The sequence below is a fragment of the Mercenaria mercenaria genome, chromosome 1 (assembly GCF_021730395.1).
Source record: "Mercenaria mercenaria strain notata chromosome 1, MADL_Memer_1, whole genome shotgun sequence".
Classification (NCBI taxonomy): Eukaryota; Metazoa; Mollusca; class Bivalvia; order Venerida; family Veneridae; genus Mercenaria; species Mercenaria mercenaria.
Window position 1 is genome coordinate 36,098,125 of NC_069361.1, and position 20,454 is coordinate 36,118,578.

Consider the following 20,454-nt stretch of genomic DNA (forward strand, 5'->3'; position numbering starts at 1 on the left):
CGTATTTTTCACATATCTATTGCAAAAGTTTAAAAAAATCCATTAATTAAGCAAATATTTGCAATGTTTACAAGTTCGCCTACCAGCTGTTCGGCATTTAATTTGTCCTTATCAATTATGCAAGTTAAGTCCTGCCGATAGGTTAGAGAACACCAGATTTATGTAACATCCCCCAGCTAGACAAAATGAATGAAATATCAATATCAAAACATACAAACTTGACGCATTTTATGAGGGAGAAGGGGATGGGGCCCCTGTGACCATGTCCCCAAACTACATCCATGATAGTGAACAATGAATTGGAATATGTTAGATAAGTATAGATTTGCTCTTGTCCGTGCTTGCATCCGTCCGTCCGTCAGATGTTCGTGTTCGCGCCTAGCTTAAAAAGTATTTGATATAAATTGATGAAACCTTGCATGAGTCTTTTATCATGATATGAACTTGCGCACCTACTATTTTTCATCTGGCTCCGCCTCCTATTTTTAGAGTTATGGCCCCTGAAATAGTCAAAAATGCACATTTTTACCTTGTGACACGCCTAGCTCAAAAAGTATTTGATATAAATTGATGAAACCTTGCATGAGTCTTTATCATGATATGAACTTGCACACATACTATTTTTCATCTGGCTCCACCTCCTATTTTTAGAGTTATGGCCCCTGAAATAGTCAAAAATGCACATTTTTACCTTGTGACACGCCTAGCTCAAAAAGTATTTGATATAAATTGATGAAACCTTGCATGAGTCTTTATTATATGAACTTGCATTTGGCTCCGCTCCTTTTTTTAGAGTTATGGCCCCTGAAATAGTCAAAAATGCACATTTTCACCTTTTGACATGCCTAACTCAAAAAGTATTTGATATAGATTCATGAAACCTTGCATGAGTCTTAATGATAATATGAACTTGCGCATATCCTATTTTTAATATGGGTCCGCGCCCTATTTCTAGAGTTATGACCCCTGAAATAGTCAAAAATGCACATTTTCACCTTGTGACACCCTTAGCTCAGAGAGTATTTGATATAAATTGATGAAACCTTGCATTAATTTTTATCATGATATGAACTTGCGCACCTATTATTTTTCATCTGAGTCCGCCCCCTATTTTTAGAGTTATGGCCCCTGATACAGTCAAAAGATGCACATTTTCACCTAATTATGTGCCTCAGACACATTCTAGTTAACATATATTCGATTGGTTTAGTGTTTGTGTATGAAGGCAATTGAAAAGAAACAACCACTAGTAAGCATTTTAATTTGTTTGTTTTTTTCTATTTCTCTTTCAGAGGTGGGTGCGATATTGTCGTAAGGATTTGGTGAATCTCCGCATCAACACAACTAATGGGCTTGAGAGACAACATCGTATCCTGAAAGAGAACTATTTGAAAAAGTCTGGATTTGGTGGAAGTTTAGATAACCTTCTGACGGTTTTGGTTGAGAAATTTTTCCCAGCCCTGGAAATTAGGTATTTCAATATGGCTAACACTTCAGATATGTGGATGCATAAAGTGAAATCACTTTTTCCTTGTAACTCTCAGTAATTATGCCCCCGAAGGGAGGCATATAGTTTTTGAACCGTCTGTCGGTCTGTCAGTCTGTCGGTCTGTCGGTGTGTCCGCAATTTTCGTGTCCGGTCCATATCTTTGTCATCGATGGATGGATTTTCAAATAACTTGGCATGAATGTGTACCACAGTAAGACGACGTGCAGTGCGCAAGACCCAGGTCCGTAGCTCAAAGGTCAAGGTCACACTTAGACGTTTAAGGATAGTGCATTGATGGGCGTGTCCGGTCCATATCTTTGTCATCGATGGATGGATTTTCAAATAACTATGCATGAATTTGTACTACAGTAAGACGACGTGCAGTGCGCAAGACCCAGGTCCGTAGCTCAAAGGTCAAGGTCACACTTAGACGTTAAAGGATAGTGCATTGATGGGCGTGTCCGGTCCATATCTTTGTCATCGATGGATGGATTTTCAAATAACTTGGCACGAATGTGAACCACAGTAAGACGACGTGCAGTGCGCAAGACCCAGGTCCGTAGCTCAAAGGTCAAGGTCACACTTAGACGTTAAAGGATAGTGCATTGATGGGCGTGTCCGGTCCATATCTTTGTCATCGATGGATGGATTTTCAAATAACTTGGCATGAATGTGTACCACAATAAGACGACGTGTCACACGCAAGACCCAGGTCCGTAGCTCAAAGGTCAAGGTCACACTTAGACGTTAAAGATCATTTTTCATGATAGTGCATTGATGGACATGTCCGGACCATATCTTTGTCATTCATGCATGGATTTTAAAATAACTATGCATGAATGTGTGACACAGTAAGACGATGTGTCGCACGCAAGACCCAGCTCCGTAGGTCAAAGGTCCTAAACTCTAACATCGGCCATAACTATTCATTCAAAGTGCCATCGGGGGCATGTGTCATCCTATGGAGACAGCTCTTGTTAAGTATTATTTTACATTGTGTGTCTGTCACAAAATTTTGTCAGACTACCCTAAAATATGCTTTTTGCTTGACGTATTTGAATTATATGGAGAGATGTTTTGATTGACCTGATGTCTGCATTTATAAACATAGATAGTTGTTCCACATCGACATCAACATATTATGACACATTTGACTCTGTTATTTCAGGAATTTGCCAACTTTTTACTTAGACTTGGTTTTAAACATCTTCTCTTGTGAAAGAACTGGCCAAATTCAGACCAAACTTGGTCAGGAGCATCCTAGCATGTCCCTCTATAAAGTTTAATCAAACGATTTAAATAGTCCCTTTTAAGGTCGGCCAGACCAAAAAATAAAAAAGTTATATCTTATCTGGGGGTTTGTTCTAATGATAGCTAATGGGCAGTCACAGAGAAATGGAGAAACAAGCTTTATAAATAAATTTTATTTCAATGAACTCCTTAAATGATATTCACCAAACAGAAACATGGTAAGGTGGTCAAGGTCATCGTCATGTTAGTGAATATGGCCCATTTGGGCCATTTGTTTCCTTTGTTTAGCTTTGCAACTATAAGATGATTATGTCAAGCTGGTTTCATATATTTTTTATTAGCTCACCTGTCACAAAGTGACAAGGTGAGCTTTTGTGATCGCGCGGTGTCCGTCGTCCGTCCGTGCGTCCGTAAACTTTTGCTTGTGACCACTCTAGAGGTCACATTTTTCATGGGATCTTTATGAAAGTTGGTCAGAATGTTCATCTTGATGATATCTAGGTCAAGTTCGAAACTGGGTCACGTGCCATCAAAAACTAGGTCAGTAGGTCTAAAAATAGAAAAACCTTGTGACTTCTCTAGAGGCCATATATTACACAAGATCTTCATGAAAATTGGTCAGAATGTTCACCTTGATGATATCTAGGTCAAGTTCGAAACTGGGTCACGTGGGGTCAAAAACTAGGTCAGTAGGTCTAAAAATAGGAAAACCTTGTGACCTCTCTAGAGGCGATATTTTTCAATGGATCTTCATGAAAATTGGTCAGAATGTTTACCTTGAAGATATCTAGGTGAAGTTCGAAACTGGGTCACGTGGGGTTAAAAACTAGGTCAGTAGATCTAAAAATAGAAAAACCTTGTGACCTCTCTAGAGGCCATATTTTTCATGAGATCTTCATAAATATTGGTCAGAATGTTCATCTTAATGATATCTAAGTCAGATTCGAAACTGGGTCACGTGGGGTCAAAAACTAGGTCAGTAGGTCTAAAAATAGAAAAAACCTTGTGACCTCTCTAGAGGCCATATTTCTCAATGGATCTTCATGAAAATTGGTGAGAATGTTCAGCTTGATGATATCTAGGTGAAGTTCGTAACTGGGTCATGTGCGGTCAAAAACTAGGTCAGTAGGTCTAAAAATAGATAAACCTTGTGACCTCTCTAGAGGCCATATTTTTCATGAGATCTTCATGAAAATTGGTGAGAATGTTCAACTTGATAATATCTAGGTCAAGTTTAAAAGTGGGTCACGTGCCTTCAAAAACTAGGTCATTAGGTCAAATAATAGAAAAACCTTGTGACCTCTCTAGAGGCCATATTTTTCAATGGATCTTCATGAAAATTGGTCAGAATTTTTAGCTCACCTGTCACAAAGTGACAGGGTGAGCTTTTGTGATCACGTGGCATCCGTCGTCCGTCTGTCCGTCCGTGCGTGCGTGCGTTCGTGCGTGCGTAAACTTTTGCTTGTGACCACTCTAGAGGTCACATTTTTCATGGGATCTTCATGAAAATTGGTCAGAATGTTCACCTTGATGATATCTAGATCAAGTTCGAAACTGGGTCACGTGGGGTCAAAAACTAGGTCAGTAGGTCTAAAAATAGAAAAACCCTGTGACCTCTCTAGAGGCCATATTTCTCAATGGATCTTCATGAAAATTGGTCAGAATGTTCACCTTGATGATATCTAGGTCATATTCGAAACTGGGTCATGTGGGGTCAAAAACTAGGTCAGTAGGTCTAAAAATAGAAAAACCTTGTGATCTCTTTAGAGGCCATATTTCTCAATGGATCTTCATGAAAATTGGTCAGAATGTTCACCTTGATACTATCTAGGTCAAGTTCGAAACTGGGTCACGTGCGGTCAAAAACTAGGTCAGTAGGTCTAAAAATAGAAAAACCTTGTGACCTCTCTAGAGGCCATATTTCTCAATGGATCTTCATGAAAATTGGTGAGAATGTTCACCTTGATGATATCTGGTTAGGTTTGAAACTGGGTACGTGCGGTCAAAAAATAGGTCAGTAGGTCGAAAAATAAAAAAAAACCTTGTGCCCTCTCTAGAGGCCATATTTTTCATGAGATCTTCATGAAATTTGGTGGGAATGTTCACCTTGATGATATCTAGGCCAAGTTTGAAACTGGGTCACGTGCGGTCAAAAACTAGGTCAGTAGGTCGAAAAATAGAAAAACCTTGTGACCTCTCTAGAGGCCATTTTTTTTTCATGGGGATCTTCATGAAAATTGGGAGAATGTTCACCTTGATGATATCTAGGTCAGATTCAGAAGTGGGTCACATGCCTTCAAAAACTAGGTCATTAGGTCAAATAATAGAAAAACCTTGTGACCTCTCTAGAGGTCATATTTTTCAATGGATCTTCATGAAAATTGGTCAGAATTTTTTATCTTGATGATATCTAGGTCACATGTGCTCAAAAACTAGGTCACTATGTCAAATAATAGAAATAACGACGTCGTACTCAGTTCAACACTGGGTCATGTCACAGGTGGCAGTAACGTACCTAGGATACAGTATGGGTCCATGAGCAGTATGCCCTTAAATTTACTACAATTTTAATGTTTTCTTAGGAAAAAAATGACAAAAAGCCATTTTGAAAAAAAAAAATTGCTCTGTGACAATGAGCCATGAGAAAGGTGATCAAGAACAGTTTGACATGTGCCTGCTTCCAGGTCCGTATTTTTTTTTTCAAAAAATATTTCCTTATCAATTGTTGGCCGCCTTTTCGGCAAAAGATTAATCTTTCTGAAAAACCTTACTTCGAAAACCCCGTTCCAAACCGTTTTACGCATCACAAGGGAGCAACGGCATACGAAACGATAGTGATTTCTCCACCGAATAAATCCCACACATTTTTCGCATCGAGTCTCCCCCCTAAAAACATCAAGCTCACAATGCGAGTTTAAAATAACGATATAACCCTTCATAACAGGGCTAACACAAACTGACAAGACCCAAAAAACTAGGTTCAACCCTACTTTGTTACTTACAAATTCGCTATTTAACATTTTCGCTTTCGGAAAAATTTCCTTCGCCTGCCATGATTGCCGTTGACAAGACGGTGGTTGTAAAGAACGTTTTCATTTGGGGGAGACAGTTTACGTATTTCAAACGTAGCGATAAATCAAAAGAGTACCGAATAAAACAAGCAGCGATGGCTCACCCAGGATTATTTACCAAATTCAAATAAATAAAAAACTGGTAAGTAATTAAGTAGAATTGAAACCCTTTTTTTTTTTGTCTTGTAAGCCCATATTTAGCCTATTCTGACTGCTGCAGTGCTATTTTTAACTGACATGGTGTACTTGATTTGTTTTACGGGGGAGACTTCGGTGCGAAAAATGTGTGGGATTTATTCGGGTGGAGAAATCACTATCGTTTCGTATGCCGTTGGTCGCTCATGATGCGTAAACGGTTTGGAACTGGGTTTTGAAGTAAGGTTTTTCTGAAAGATTAATCTTTTGCCGAAAAGGCGGCCAACCATTAATAAGGTAATATTGTTTTGAAAAAAAAATACGGACCTGGAAGCAGTGCACATGTCAAACTGTTCTTGATCACCTTTCTCATGGCTCATTGTCACAGGAGCAAAATTTTTTCAAAATGGCTTTTTGTCATTTTTTTCCTAAGAAAACATTATAATTGTAGTAAATTTAAGTGCATATGGCTCATGGATCCATACTGTATCCTAGGTACGTTACTGCCACCTGTGGGTCATGTGGGGATAGGTGAGCGATTCAGGACCATCATGGTCCTCTTGTTTATTTCAGGTACAAGGAGGAAAATGTGAAGTCCATGAGCACCTCTCGCCTTTACTCAAAAAATGTCCCTTCATTTCTAAAAGATAAGCCCAAGGCATTTGTGAAACACTTTGGACAGATTGCCCCCAAAAACAGGACATATTGACATAGAAGACGTTATCTTTCATACAGAGGAACTTTGCACAGTGAAAAGTCCGGACTCCGGCAGTGAATATTCCATCACATTCAGAAACATGACCCCGACATGCATCTGCATTGATTTTCTAAATCTTAACTGGCCATGTAAGCATATTTTGGGCATTATTGTTGCATTCCCGGCATATGGTTGGGAATTCCTCAATACTGCCTACACAGAGCAACCATGTTTTATTCTAGATGCAGATATTTTAACTTCCTCGTCAACACAAACAAGGGTGAAAATGGTATCAAATAATAGGGATTCAGCATATTCCACAAGAACAACCGAGTCAGCAGAGACCATAAGAACAACCCAATTAGCAGATCCTGAAAGAACATCCCAATCAGCAGATCCACTAAGAACAACTGAGTTCGCAGACACCCAAACAACAATTGAGTCAGCAGATATTAGAAGAACAACCGGATCAGCAGATCCCGAAAGGACAGTTGAGTCAGCAGATCCCAGCAGAACTGTATGCAGTGAATCGACAGTAGAGTTACGAAAGGAATGCATACAGCTAATAGCAAATATCCAGTGCTCCATCTACAGCATTGATTCTTGTGAAGAATTGAAAAGTATCAAGATAAAGCTGTCAGAACTTGATACAGAATTGACATCAGTGAGACCATTACTGAACTCGTTACCTGTCAGAAAGACAAAGGCAGGACAAGAAAAAATAAAAGATTACAGGACATACTGCCTGTAAAGCCTATGTCCAGAACAGGAAGGAGAAAAGGAAAAAAAGACAATCCAAATAAGCAAACAAGTGCAGGTACTATAACAGTAAAAGTCTTCTTCCATTAAACTTTGCATAAAAGTACCTTCTGTTTTGCTACTTAGTTTTAGCTCAGATATTTGAAGAATACTTAGATCTGTTGTATGTAAGCTGATATATCAGTATCCACTTGTGGGAATGTATTGAAACATTACAGTCTTGTTGACTATGACGATGTAAAATGCATTGCTCTGGTACCATAACTTTTTGTTTGCTTTTTGATCAAGTTTTGTTCATTTTTCAACTAAGCTTTATTTGTAATAACAATTAATTAAAATAAAAGTCTCTAAATTGTTGTACTTGTGTATGTCCAAGTGTTCATTAATTTAACTTTTTTTAATGACAAGGCATTTGAAAAGTCAAATGTTGCTCTTATTTGTTAACTAAAGATGTTCTATTTTTCTATTAATTATCTTTAATCATATGTTTATTTTAAACAGATGCTGGAACATTTGAAGAGATACCAACAGTCACAGTGGAGGAATGTGAAGACTTGTTAGCAGAAACTGGTGTAGAATCAGATGTTGATACTGCTACTGAACAAGCACGTACAGGTATATTTACTCTCTTATTTCAGAAGAACATTACTGCGAATTTGGTTTTATTTTGGTTGTCACATTTATTTCAGGGTTTTATAGCCAGCAGCCTAATTTGTGTTGCTAAGAATTAATTTTTACACTACACGTCACAACTGAATGAAACTTCAAACACTGTTTCAACCAGGCCCAGAATCCTCTGAGCCAGGTAACCTCAAAGGTATGCATTATTATAAAGGACTTCAGAAATTAAGAATATATCTCTCTGCAGCAAAGAAAAATTTGCATGAATTAATAATGATCTGTAGATCATTTATGAAAAGGCACACGTATGTCTTGTGTTTGATACTGCTGTACAGAATTGTTATATATATATAAACATGTAAAGTAATAATTGTTAAATCATACTTTGTTATTATTCTTTAGGTTAATTTTATTTCAGAACTGAGGAAAATATGGAGCACTCCTCCAAATGATGAGCTACTGCTTCAAATTGGACCCTTCGTGATAACAAGGAGGAGCTTGCATTTTCTAAAGACAGCATTGTCTGATGATGTAAGTTTTAACCCAAGCACCAAGTCCCATAACTCTTGCATTCCTTTTGGCCATATTATGCCCCCTTTTGGACTTGGAAAATCCTGGTTTAAGTTTTACATGCAAGTAACTATCTCCAAAACTAATGCAGATATTGAATTGAAACTCCACACTGTCTCTGGGGTTATAAAACTAGCTGATAGCATCAAGTCCCATAACTCTGACATTCCTTTTGGCCAAATTATGGCCCCTTTTGGACTTAGAAAATCTTGGTTAAAGTTTTGTGTGTAAGTACATACAGCTATTATTTAAAGGCATATATATTCTAGATCGATAACCAACCTAGCTAGCTCAAATCCCATAACTCTGACATGTCTGTTTTGGCAGATTATGCCCTCTTTATGACTTCTGGTTTAAGGTTTGCATGCAAGTCACATCTGCATAACAAATGCAGATATTAAATTTTAACTTCACATGTGCAGATACTGGATTGAAATTTTATAGATATTTTAACATTTAGGGTAACATTTTCCTGCTTCTGGGACAGTATTTCGAATAGTCAAGCATTGGCTGTCTTACGGACAGCTCTTGTATGTTCAAAAGTTGAAATCCACAAATTATATCCCCACGAAATAGGCATTTGTTCAAAAGCACAAAATTGCATGCTCACAAAATTAAATGATTTCACAGTATCTCAAAATGTACTTGACCTATGGTGATAAAACGAAGGATTGTGATATAGCAGATGAACTTGTCCACCTGGTGTTCTCTTTGGGATATCACCCAGCAAGGTGAGGGTTATGATTCTTGACTTACTGAAAATCTGTAATTTTGTGAACTCTATCTGCTGAAATTTTTCTAATTTTAAACATCTTTATCTAAGTCTTGTCTTTCTATATCTCTAACCTTTTAAGCTGTTGACAAGGTGAAAGTACAGTTAATCAGTGAGATTTGCGATTAGATCTATATGAAGTTTTAAAAATATTTAAATTTTTATTTTATTTCATAGATAATTGATGCTGCATTGGCCCTGATGATTAAAGGAAGAAATATTCTACACATTAATAGCGTTGTGGCTACAGCATTTTTTCAGGGGAATGGAAATCTTCACGGGTATTTGGAAAATGTAAATATTTTATTCTTGTATTCTTACATGCATGCTACAACAATCTTACTTAGTGACCTTCATTGAAGCATCATTCCCTATTACAGTTTTATATCAAGAACTTGCAAGCTGCCATGTCTTAACATAAGTCCATTAAAAGACACATGGGTACATTTCCTAAAACCACCTAGTACCAGAAAAGTTTTTCACAGAGAAAGCAGTAATCTAAGTAGATGTTATGCTTAGATTTATATGGTTAGAAAGTAACTACTTTCAGTATTGCACACAAACTTATGCAGTTAGTTAGAACTGTAAAGAGAGCTAACAAAAAAAAAACCAGTGGATTCTTTGAAACTCTCCTATTTTTATCAATATTCAAACCATTTTACACACAGTTATGGGAATGAAATAGAACTTCAAATGAATTGTAAGTTCATAATTTAACATGTGGCAGTCACATTAGGTTACAACAAACTAAATAACTGTTCTTCTTTATTCTATCAAAAGTTGACATATTTCAAATAGCTGCAGCACACATTAGGACCTATTTTTAGCTCAACTTTTTGAAGAAAAAGTAGAGCTATTGTACTCGCCCCGCCATCGCCATTGGTTAAAGTTTTGATAAAGTCAAATATCTCTGTTACTATCAAAGCTATTGTCTTGAAACTTAAAATAGTTATTTACTATCAAAGTCTACACCAGGAGAAACAATCCCCATAACTCTGATTTGAATTTTGACAGAATTATGCCCCTTTTTAACTTAAAATTTCTGGTAAGAATATTTGATAAAGTCAAATATCTCTTTTACTGTCAAAGCTTTTGACTTGAAACTTAAAATAGTTATTTACCATCAAAGTCTACATCAGGAGACACAATTCCCATAACTCGGATTTGAATTTTGACAGAGTTATGTCCCTTTTTTAACTTGGATTTTTTTTTTACTGGCAAAGCTCTAATTCAGAGTCAAGCACTGAGAAAAGTCGAGCGCGCTGTCTTACGGACGGCTCTTGTTAATGTCTCTAACTTATATTTTCTTGAAGAATAGTGTCAATGCTGAATAAATATCAAAAGAAAAGTGGGGGTCATATTTGATGCCAGAAAATTATTTTCATTCAAACATACATATCAGCTGAATGAAACACCAAGTGTAGTAGTGGTTTATTATCTAACATTCCATGAAAAATTCTGTCATGTTATTATTTCATTATGAAAATGCTACCTACATTTCAAGCTTAGATCTGTCGTGTGAGTTCAGCAGAAAAGATGCAAAGAAAATAAGGAAAGTTCTCTACATAGCCAAAAAACTGAGAACTATTTGAATTTGCCATTATACACCATTTTCCTCATCAGTGTGTTTATGCTATTATAGACAAAATCATTTTGACCAGTTTAGGTATCTCTTTTTAAATTTACTTTACATATATCATATATGTACATATTTTATTATTTTCAGGAAAACTTCAACATGTATGATGCCTGCATTGGAGCCGTCAATGAAGGTGGATGTCACTGGGTTTTGATAGTAAGTGTTGCATTGTTTATCTTTCTTGATATGGCACTACATTTTTGATAAATTTAAAGTACTTTTTAATTTAGGAAGACGAAAGTTTGCATGTCCCCCGAGTCTTCTTATGATTGAGGAAAAGGAATATTTTGCCCAACTTCACGCCACCATTTAAGCAATTACAACAGATGCTTTTGAAGGAAAATTGTGGCAATAAACTGTTCACCATGTGTGTGTCAACAAATCAATATCTGATTGGATCATAGATAGGTCTGGTTGTTAGGTGGCAACTGGTCAATTATTTGGCATTAATAGCTGTTCTATATGTATATGAATGTGATTTGGCTTTATTTTGAAATATGCTTTGGACATGTTCTTTCTTGTTTTGTGTTTATTAAAATTATTTTTGTATTCATGTCAGGTTTTGTTCTTATTTTTAGCTTTGCATAGTGTAAAATTATTTCTGAGCATGTATTTTGGGGAAATTATGCCCCCTTCAGGACTTAAAAATCCTGGTTTAGTTTTGTGAGCAAGTTACTGTCTTCCGGGTTATAAAATTAGTTGATAGCAAGTCACATAACTCTGACATGCATTTTCACCAAATTATATCCTTTTTGTAAAAATCCTGTTAAAGTTTAGCATGCCAGTTCATATAGCTATTATCTTAAGGCATATAGGTTTGAATCTTATTATAATAAGCCAGAAGGACTGTATTATGTTATGACGCTGGTGTCCATCCGTCGTTAGCAATTTTGTGTCCACTCTATAACTCTTGAACCCTTCAAAGGATTTCAAAGACACTTGGCACAGAAGTTCGACACGACATACAGAGCGCATGTTTTGGATGGCTTGCTTCAAGGTCAAGGTCACAATTAGGGGTCGAAGGTCATATGACTTTGTGTCGTCTCCGTCAGTCCTTCTGTCCTTCCATCCTTCTTTTAACATTTTGTGTTCGCTTTGTATCTCCTCAACCCCTTTAAGGATTTTCATGAAACTTGGGTCAAATGATAACCTCATCAAGATGATGTGCAGAACCCATGAGTCAGCCGTGTTGGTTAAGGTCAAGGTCACAACTCAAGGTCAAAGGTTTGAGCCTTCCATTTAGTGTCACTCTGTATCTCCTTAATCCCATGAAGGATTTTCATATCACTTGGGGTCAAATGATCACCTAATCAAGAACTCATGAGTAAGCCATGTCAACTTGAGGTCAAAGTCACAAGTCAAGGTAATGGTTTAAGCTCTGTATCTCCTAAACCCCTTAAAGGATTTTCATGAAACTTTGGTCAAATTATCACCTCATCAAGAGGATGTCCAGAATTCATGGATCATTCATGTAAGTTCAATGCCAGGGTCACAGCGCAAGGTCAAAGGTTTACCAACAGTGGGGGTTGGGATTTAGCTGTCTTACAGACTGCCTTGTTTAAACCTGTTATTAACAGAGCTGTCATAGGGTGCTCTTGTTTACATGCAATAGCGATGTGATGTGTTATTATGATACCTTTAGTAAATGTACATTATTTACTTTTACTAAGTATTTATATGTTCTCTGCACTAGATTATACATCCCCAAGAAAAGTCTATAATTTACATAAACCCTATGGGAGAGTTGCCCAGATCTGAAAAAACATTACTTAAACATTGGATGTAAGTAATATTAAGATTTTAGAATGCAGCATTTGATTGAATATCAAGGTACTGATTCCTTTGTTCCAAATTAATACCTAAAAAACCACAGTTATTGATAATATTTCTTTTGATGTTCAGATGCATGGGATTTAATGGAGAATGCTGTAGTAAAAATACAACAAACTAAAGTAGATTTATGTAATACATCTGCTTATGTCAATTGAAGATTCAAATGTTTCTATATTTATGTATTTGTATGCTTGCAATTGCATGGTGCCTTCAGGTATTCTTGCTTCCGAAAGTTGTTATTACCCCAGTTTAATACTTATTACCCCAGGATACTGCCTGACATACCGGTACACATAGTGATAGTTTTTTCCTGGATGACAGAATGGTCTTCTAAAGAAGCATGTTGTTTTGAAGATTTCTTTCAAATTGTTATCTTGCCTTCTCCAGTTATTATTATAGTTTCCATTCTTCCATAGGTTTTTTTGTGTTACCTCATTATCAGCTGCCAGTCCTGATAATTTGATAGAGAGCAGTAATGCTAAAAGAAAAATCATTTTGAGGGTGTAATTCAATATTAAAAAAAAAATAAGTGAATATATTTGGTTTGCCTTAAAGTTGAACGAGTTGAATAAGCTTGATTTGCAGATGACCATAAAAGAAGGTATTTTTCTGTGAATATTTTTACTGCAGTTACGACCCTTTGATAGTTTTTGCTATATACAGTAGAGGATTGCTCAGTATTGGGGGCATTCATGTCTTATGGACACAATTTCTTGTTTCCTCTAATATGCCCCAGTTTTACTATTCAGCAAGAAGTTGTCACCTTTGATAGTCCAAATGTTCTTTATTGTATTTTGAAGAGACTTCCTCAAAGACAGATATGAAGCTGGTATTGATACAACACTCCCACAGAAATGGACATCAAGAACAATTAATCACTCAAAACAACTTGATAGTTCATCATGTGGAGTGTATGTTATCAAGGTAAGTACTCAACTCCCTATTCACTAATTATGTCTCTCACTACACAGTGGTGTGGGAGACATATTGATTTACTCCAGTCTGTGTCTGTGTCTGTCACAAAGCTTGTTGGCACTCTTAAGTCGAACATTTCTCATCTGATTTTCACCAAACTTAAAAAAATGTGTTTGACCATAAGACTTTGCCGAGTTCAATTACTAGCCAAATCGGTCTAGGCGTATTGGAGTTATGGCCCTTGAATTACCAAAAATCAGCCTTTTTACTCTTGTCCTCTGGGCGTATATTGCCCCGCTTGGCGGATCTCTTGTTTTGTAACTTTTTGTAATCATTTTTTATTTGGCATAAATGTTTGTCTCAGTGAGACAGGGTGTCATGTGCAACTCCTAGTCCTTTTGACAGCTGGCGGGCTTGACATGTTGCTGGTTGGCATCTAGTCTGAATTAAATGTGTAGTTAAAGTCAGATGGCAATAAAGTTTGAAAGATTATATCATGTAAAATGAATTTTACACAACAGTTGGCAGTTTATAAATGACTGTTATTCAAAATTGTACAAAGTCATCCATTGATTTAAGCTTTAGTATACCTTATTGTATTTCTCAAATTCTTTATCTTAGTTTGCTGATAACTACCTAAATGGCAAAAGTCTACAGCTGGGTTGGACACAGAGAAATATAAAACAGGAAAGGGAGAATATAGCACTTCGCATTTTGTCAGCAGGAATAAGGCCATTTACAGGTAATATGTTTACAATTGATAAAGAAACCTGTAATGACAGTGCAGTCAAAAATCCTGAATAATGAAAATGCCTATTTTTTCTTAGCAGAATAATGTTCAGCATTTCCTGCGCATATTCTTTCCAAATCTGGGGTCAATTAGCCGATGGGAAAGGGGTGAAACATGAAATAATGAAATACCGAGTAATGAGATAGATAGAAAATGCTGAATGAATTCTCTGGTTGGAAAAAAAAAAATCAGCATTGCAAGTATGGATGTTCTGTGTTGTTTACTTTTTTCAGAAATTGATCTGAAAAGATTCATTATTCGGATATATATGTTTGAATTGGAAAAAGTGGGATTCACTAAAAATTAGTTTTCTGCCTCTCCTGAAAACCACCTTTTTATTTTTCGGGAATTTTGATTGACACCATTGATAAGCTGATACTATTAAATCGTAGCTGTGTTAATTGATTTTTCTAATAAGTTTCTGATTTTTTATTATGCTTATTAAATTTTAACAGTACTAACTTCCAGATACAATGTCTCCTGCTTATACATTTATGCTCATCAGAGGAGATAGTGCTTGAGATGGTCTGTTGTGATGACTTATGGTATGTCTGTATGTAATCCTTCAGTTTGTAAACATTTTGATCAATCAACATTTCTAGTTTAAATTGTTTTATGGAAATGACCGACAGTCTGAATGTCCATGCCTGTTACTCTGTCAGCATGCAGTTGCAAATGTTTTTGGTTAGTTGAACATATGATTTAAGTATGAGAAATGTTTTGTTTGGAGTTCATGTGAAAATAACAACTGAAGAGGATCAACAAAATTATGATGACATGAATCACTAGCATGATTCATGAATTTGCTGATGCTATTCTGTTGTTCATTTTGCATGAACTTTGAAAGAAATTAATTCAATACTTAAACAACAATTAACATTTCAGATGTGATCAGTAAGGTGTATTATTGTCATTGTGTAAAATGATGACAACCATATATCAGGTTTCTAATCCTGATTTTGATAAATTTGTATAGTACTGAAGTCAGACAGAAGTCATTATTTATTTTCTGGTTTAATATTTTTAGAAACAAGTTTCAGCAGTGCCCAGTGTGAAGAAGCTGATGAAGAACCAATGCAGCAACAAGAGGTATTATCCAGTTTAAATATTTATCAGTTGTGCTGCCCAATAGTTTTTGCTCCGCTACTCACCAAATAGGGGTGCAATTCTACTCGTCAGCGTGAGCTTTCTTGGTTAAAGTTTTTCGGCAAACTTTGTTTATCTTGTTACTATTGCTTGTGTCTTACTGTAATGTCTTCACATTAACATTGTTCAGTATACAAACAAGGTATATGTAGGGACTGGGTCCATTGTACTCAAGGTCAAGGTCACCAAGGTGTGATACTAAGGTTATTTTTAAGGTTAAAGTTTTTCAACAACCATTGTTTTTCTGTCATGCCTTTGTTACTATTGTTCATATTTTACTGTAAGTTCACATAAACATTGTCCAGCATACAAACAAAGTATGTGCAGAGGCTGGGCCCACTATACCCAAGGTCAAGGTCAACAAGTTGTGACACTAAGGTTATTTTTAAGATTAAAGTTTTTCAACAACCTTTGTTTTTCTGTCATATCTTTGTTACTATTGTTCATATCCTACTGTAAGTTCACATAAACATTGTCAGGCATACAAACAAAGTATGTGCAGGGGTTGAACCAATTAAACTCAAGGTCAAGGTCACCAAGATGTTAAACTTGGAATTATTTTCATGTTAACTTTTTTTTGAAAGCTTCTTTCATAGACATACCATTGGTACATTAAAAAATAATGACTTGAAGTTAAAAATAAATTCTTTATAAGCAGCATCTGCATGTGTGGTTACAATCCCTATAACTCTGATTGTATTTTTGACAGAATTATGCCTTCATGCTTAAGATATTTTGGCAGTCTTTGACCTTTAACCCCTCTGAGTAGTCAGGGCTCGACCTAAGGCTGGAATTTGAGCTGGACATCCGGACCACCTCATCTCAATATCAGTTGGCCCGGATCCAACTGACCTGGACCAAAAAAGACAAGGCTTTGAAACCACCATACACTGTACTTTACATGTCACAAAATAAGACAAAATACATGTCATTTCATTTATTTTCTACTTAAGCCTGATTAACATAGTTCAGAGGTTTCAATTGTACCGTGACATGAAACTGTCAAGTTTATATAGTTTTTTGAAACAAGTTATTTCATTTTTTTTCCTCTCAATAAAAGGAACATATGTTTCAATGTCAGAGTCATACTCACTTTCATAATCCTCATCAGACTGGTAATCTGACAAGTATTCATCATTCAAAATATTTTGATCATATAATGACTGGGAATCATCTGAGATGTTCTCAGCAGACACTGACTGGGAATCATCAGCAGGCACTGACTGGGAACCATCTGAGATGTTCTCAGCAGAGACTGACTGAGAATCATCTGAGATGTTCTCGGCAGACACTGACTGGGAATCATCAGCAGGCACTGACTGGGAACCATCTGAGGTGTTCTCAGCAGGCACTGACTGGGAACCATCTGAGATGTTCTCAGCAGGCACTGACTGGTAACCATCTGAGTTGTTCTCAGCAGACACCGACTGGGAACCATCTGTAATGTTCTCAGCAGGCACTGACTGGGAACCATCTGGGATGTTCTCAGCAGGCACTGACTGGGAATCATGATCTGAGATGTTTTCAGGCACTGATTGGGAATCATCTGTATGACTGACTGCAACAATTTGAGAAATATGCCCAGAGACAACTGGCTTAACAATAGTATCTTTGACTCTGCGTTTAGCACTACTGTTCCAGATATGTATAGCTGCTAATGGATCAAAATCTTTAACATCTGGTGATTCCAACATAATCATTAGTTGGTCAGAAAGATGGCTATCTGACAAACAACTTCTCCAGTCACTTTTTGTAATTTTAAGCCTGTTGAAACCCCTTTCGGCATCTGCTGATGATGCTGGAATGGATAAAATCAGATCCACAAGTGCTAGGAAATTAGGGCAAATCTGTCCTAGCTTATCATTTACTTCTGTCCATGTGGCTGAGTTTGGCTTCTTAAATCTGAAATGAAACACAGTTTTTTAGTCATTTAATTTTTAAAAACTACCCTGAGACTGATATTTAAGACTTTGTAAATAACACTAACTGTATGATATATCAGATAATACTGGACACTGTATAATGCAGTGCAAACCAAGTATTGTAAGCTACTATAAACTTTAATGCTAGCTGGTTATTATACTTAAGAATAAATCACTGAAATATGTACTATGTCTCTTAATTTTCTAACCTGGTAAACATAAACATCTTGAGTTTTGTCCATTCAAGTTCACATTTCTCTGGGGCAACACCAGCAGCTTTTAAGGCTGGAGTGAAGTAATCTACCAGTTCTGCAACTTTACTGTCACCGTAATCTGAAAAATAGCCTCTAATAATAAAATATCAAATTTAATGCATAAGTCTTGATAATAACAATTTGTTGGTTCGTGTAGAAAAGTGATGTATTATCTGTTTTAGATATATATATAATGAAAATTTTAATCTATAATATTGTTAATTATGTTAGTTAGCAGACTAACTAAAGCTACTGCTCTAATAGACTATGTATCTAAATGAGGGAAGGTTGACAGACTAAAACATGTGACTGGGAATATCATTAGAGTTTTATTAGTTAGTATTTATTACTTTCTGCTTCAGTTTCAGTAATAGGAAATGCTGACAGGCTGATCACAGAGCATGCTTCAAGTATCCCTAAGTTATCAGTAAAACGCCTCCTCAATGCTGACAAAATATATTCCAGGAGCTTTCCTCTGGCACTCTCAAAGGCTCTCAAATCGCCCTTCAAACCTGCAGGCTCAGACCTCACAGCTTCTCGAAGTTTTGGGCCATTGCTGTAAACATGATTTGTTAAAAAAATTGCAACACCACCACCAAGTGAATAAGTACCAAACATTAAATAATTTTAAACTAGATCTAATAACATTGGTACTCTAAGAAGGAAAGCAAAGAAACCTAGATTAAGAACAACAGCATCTCAACACTAAAAGTCCAATCACTGCTTTGAAATATTAAAATCACAAGATAGACACTATGCTGAGCATTGCCAGAATTAGGTTTACATCTGTAAGTGCCAATTATCTCATTTTGATTTAAAAAAATCTGAAGTGCTTATTTTGAAAATAAAACTAAAGTTAAAATCAGGAAAAAGCTTTCAACAACTGACATTATACAGCTGGGCCTATTTTTCTGATAATTTATTTTGCGGTTTTGCTAACAGAAATTCAAAGTTATAACTGGACTTCGGAGAAAGAACTTAAAAGAGCATGCCACATCACCGTTCTCTACACAGGATGACAGATTTTCTTTCTTTCTACTGGCTAATTGGTTCTTAAGGAAGCACAAAAATGCATCGTTAATTCTTGTAAGTCTATAGAGTGTAAATATCATAAAGCACAAAGCAGTTGGTATAACTAGCATCTACAGACAGAAAGTTAAGGCAATAAATTTACCTTGTTTTAAGTTTTTCTAGTTGCTTTTCAGAACTTTCAATGTCATGAAGTATCTCTGACACAGTTGCAGTCCTTTCTTAAAATTTCTTGCTCACAATCACAAGAATTTCTAAACAATCGAGGAGGAAATGCATCATGTGCCATGCATCTCGCGCAAACACAATTTTCGACAAAGCCTTCGCTTTGTTCCCCTTTTCAGTTGCATTTACAGCGATCATCTGGATTTTGAAGCTAAAAAAGAAATTGCAGTAGTTAAACTTGAATTATTCACTTGAACATTCAAAGACATCTATCGCCCATCTTAAAGACTTTCATTTTTTATTATTTTTTTTCAAATATATAAAATCCTCATCAATATGTGTTTAACGTATACAAAATGTTATTGTAATTTTATTTAATAAGATTTGCAAATACAATTACATTCAGATTTCACAACTGAAATGTCATATTTGTTAAAAAAAAAAAAAAAACAGCCGTTTTTTCTTAGTCAGTGATGTGATACACATTTATGTTAGTCTTATGTGTACTTACAAGAAATTTAACATGTATACCTGCGATAAATGCTGGGATATTGCTTTATACCCTTTCAAGTAACACCCAACAGCAAGCTTCAAATGACTTATCCATCTTGTCCCTCCCACTCGTGTAGGCAATACTACATTAATTCCCAAGGATTTGAATGACTCTTTCAACATGGCACGATTCAAATTACTATTTCTGTAGAAATAATAAACAGACAGTAGAAAGTTTTCAACTTTATCATAGAGTGAAATTTTTGATTTAACCATATCTTTGTATGCCAATTCAAGCTTGTGACCCGAGCAGTGTACTCCCAATAACCATGGTCTATCTGTGTGTTTGCGGATACGTTGTACTGCACCAGTGTTTTTACCAAGCATAACACTAGCTCCATCACAACCGACTGCAACTAGTTTTTTACAATAGTCGTCACACAAGTTTGATAATCCATCAAGCATTACACTGGAAATATGAAAAGCATCTCCTCTCGGAACGTTCTTGACCAGAGAAAAATTCACAGAAATGTTACCCCTGTTAGCAGAACGAATATAAACCATTTCTGCCTCTTGAAAGGACGAATCAGTTGACCCATCTGATATAACCGAGACAAATTTCGAGTTCTCTAGCTTTTTCCTTATCTTTACCCTTTCAGATTCAGCTATTGAGTGTGCAAATTCTGCTGCCTTTTTATCTGTTCTGTACTGGGTACCAACATCTAGTCCTTTGGCTTCGTCTAAGTCACATATTAAAATGTAGTCTGTATATGGCCTGCCCTTTTTACACAATCCATGCACTGATCTAAACAAATTTTTAAGTCTACATATGACTGTCTGATTTAACGACCTGATCGCTTTAGCAGCCTGGGATTGGTCTGGGTTTAAAACTGCATTATGTTTT

The 20,454-nt window shown here is 36.2% G+C and overlaps 1 protein-coding gene and 1 pseudogene across 4 annotated transcripts; one reads left to right on the top strand and one right to left on the bottom strand.

Annotated features, from left to right (window-relative positions):
* The window catches only part of LOC123541788 (uncharacterized), a 62,227-nt pseudogene extending 47,140 nt beyond the window's left edge, over positions 1–15,087 (top strand).
* A 1,533-nt stretch (positions 15,088–16,620) lies between these two features.
* On the bottom strand, positions 16,621–19,726 carry LOC123556629 (uro-adherence factor A-like). Of its 4 annotated transcripts, none has more exons than XM_053544177.1 (4): positions 19,590–19,726; positions 19,039–19,269; positions 17,820–18,420; positions 16,621–17,590 (listed from the first exon to the last, which is right to left on the bottom strand). In XM_053544177.1, exons 3-4 carry the CDS (start codon positions 17,834–17,836, stop codon positions 16,666–16,668), a joined length of 942 nt encoding a protein of 313 aa, XP_053400152.1. In that variant the 5' UTR covers positions 17,837–18,420; positions 19,039–19,269; positions 19,590–19,726; the 3' UTR covers positions 16,621–16,665. The 4 variants fall into 4 exon arrangements, with proteins under 4 accessions (XP_053400152.1, XP_053400149.1, XP_053400145.1 ...); XM_053544174.1 differs by lacking the exon at positions 19,590–19,726 and having other exon boundaries at positions 17,820–17,943; positions 18,215–18,420; positions 19,039–19,570; XM_053544170.1 differs by lacking the exon at positions 19,590–19,726 and having other exon boundaries at positions 17,820–17,943; positions 19,039–19,570.
* Positions 19,727–20,454: the final 728 nt, after the last annotated feature.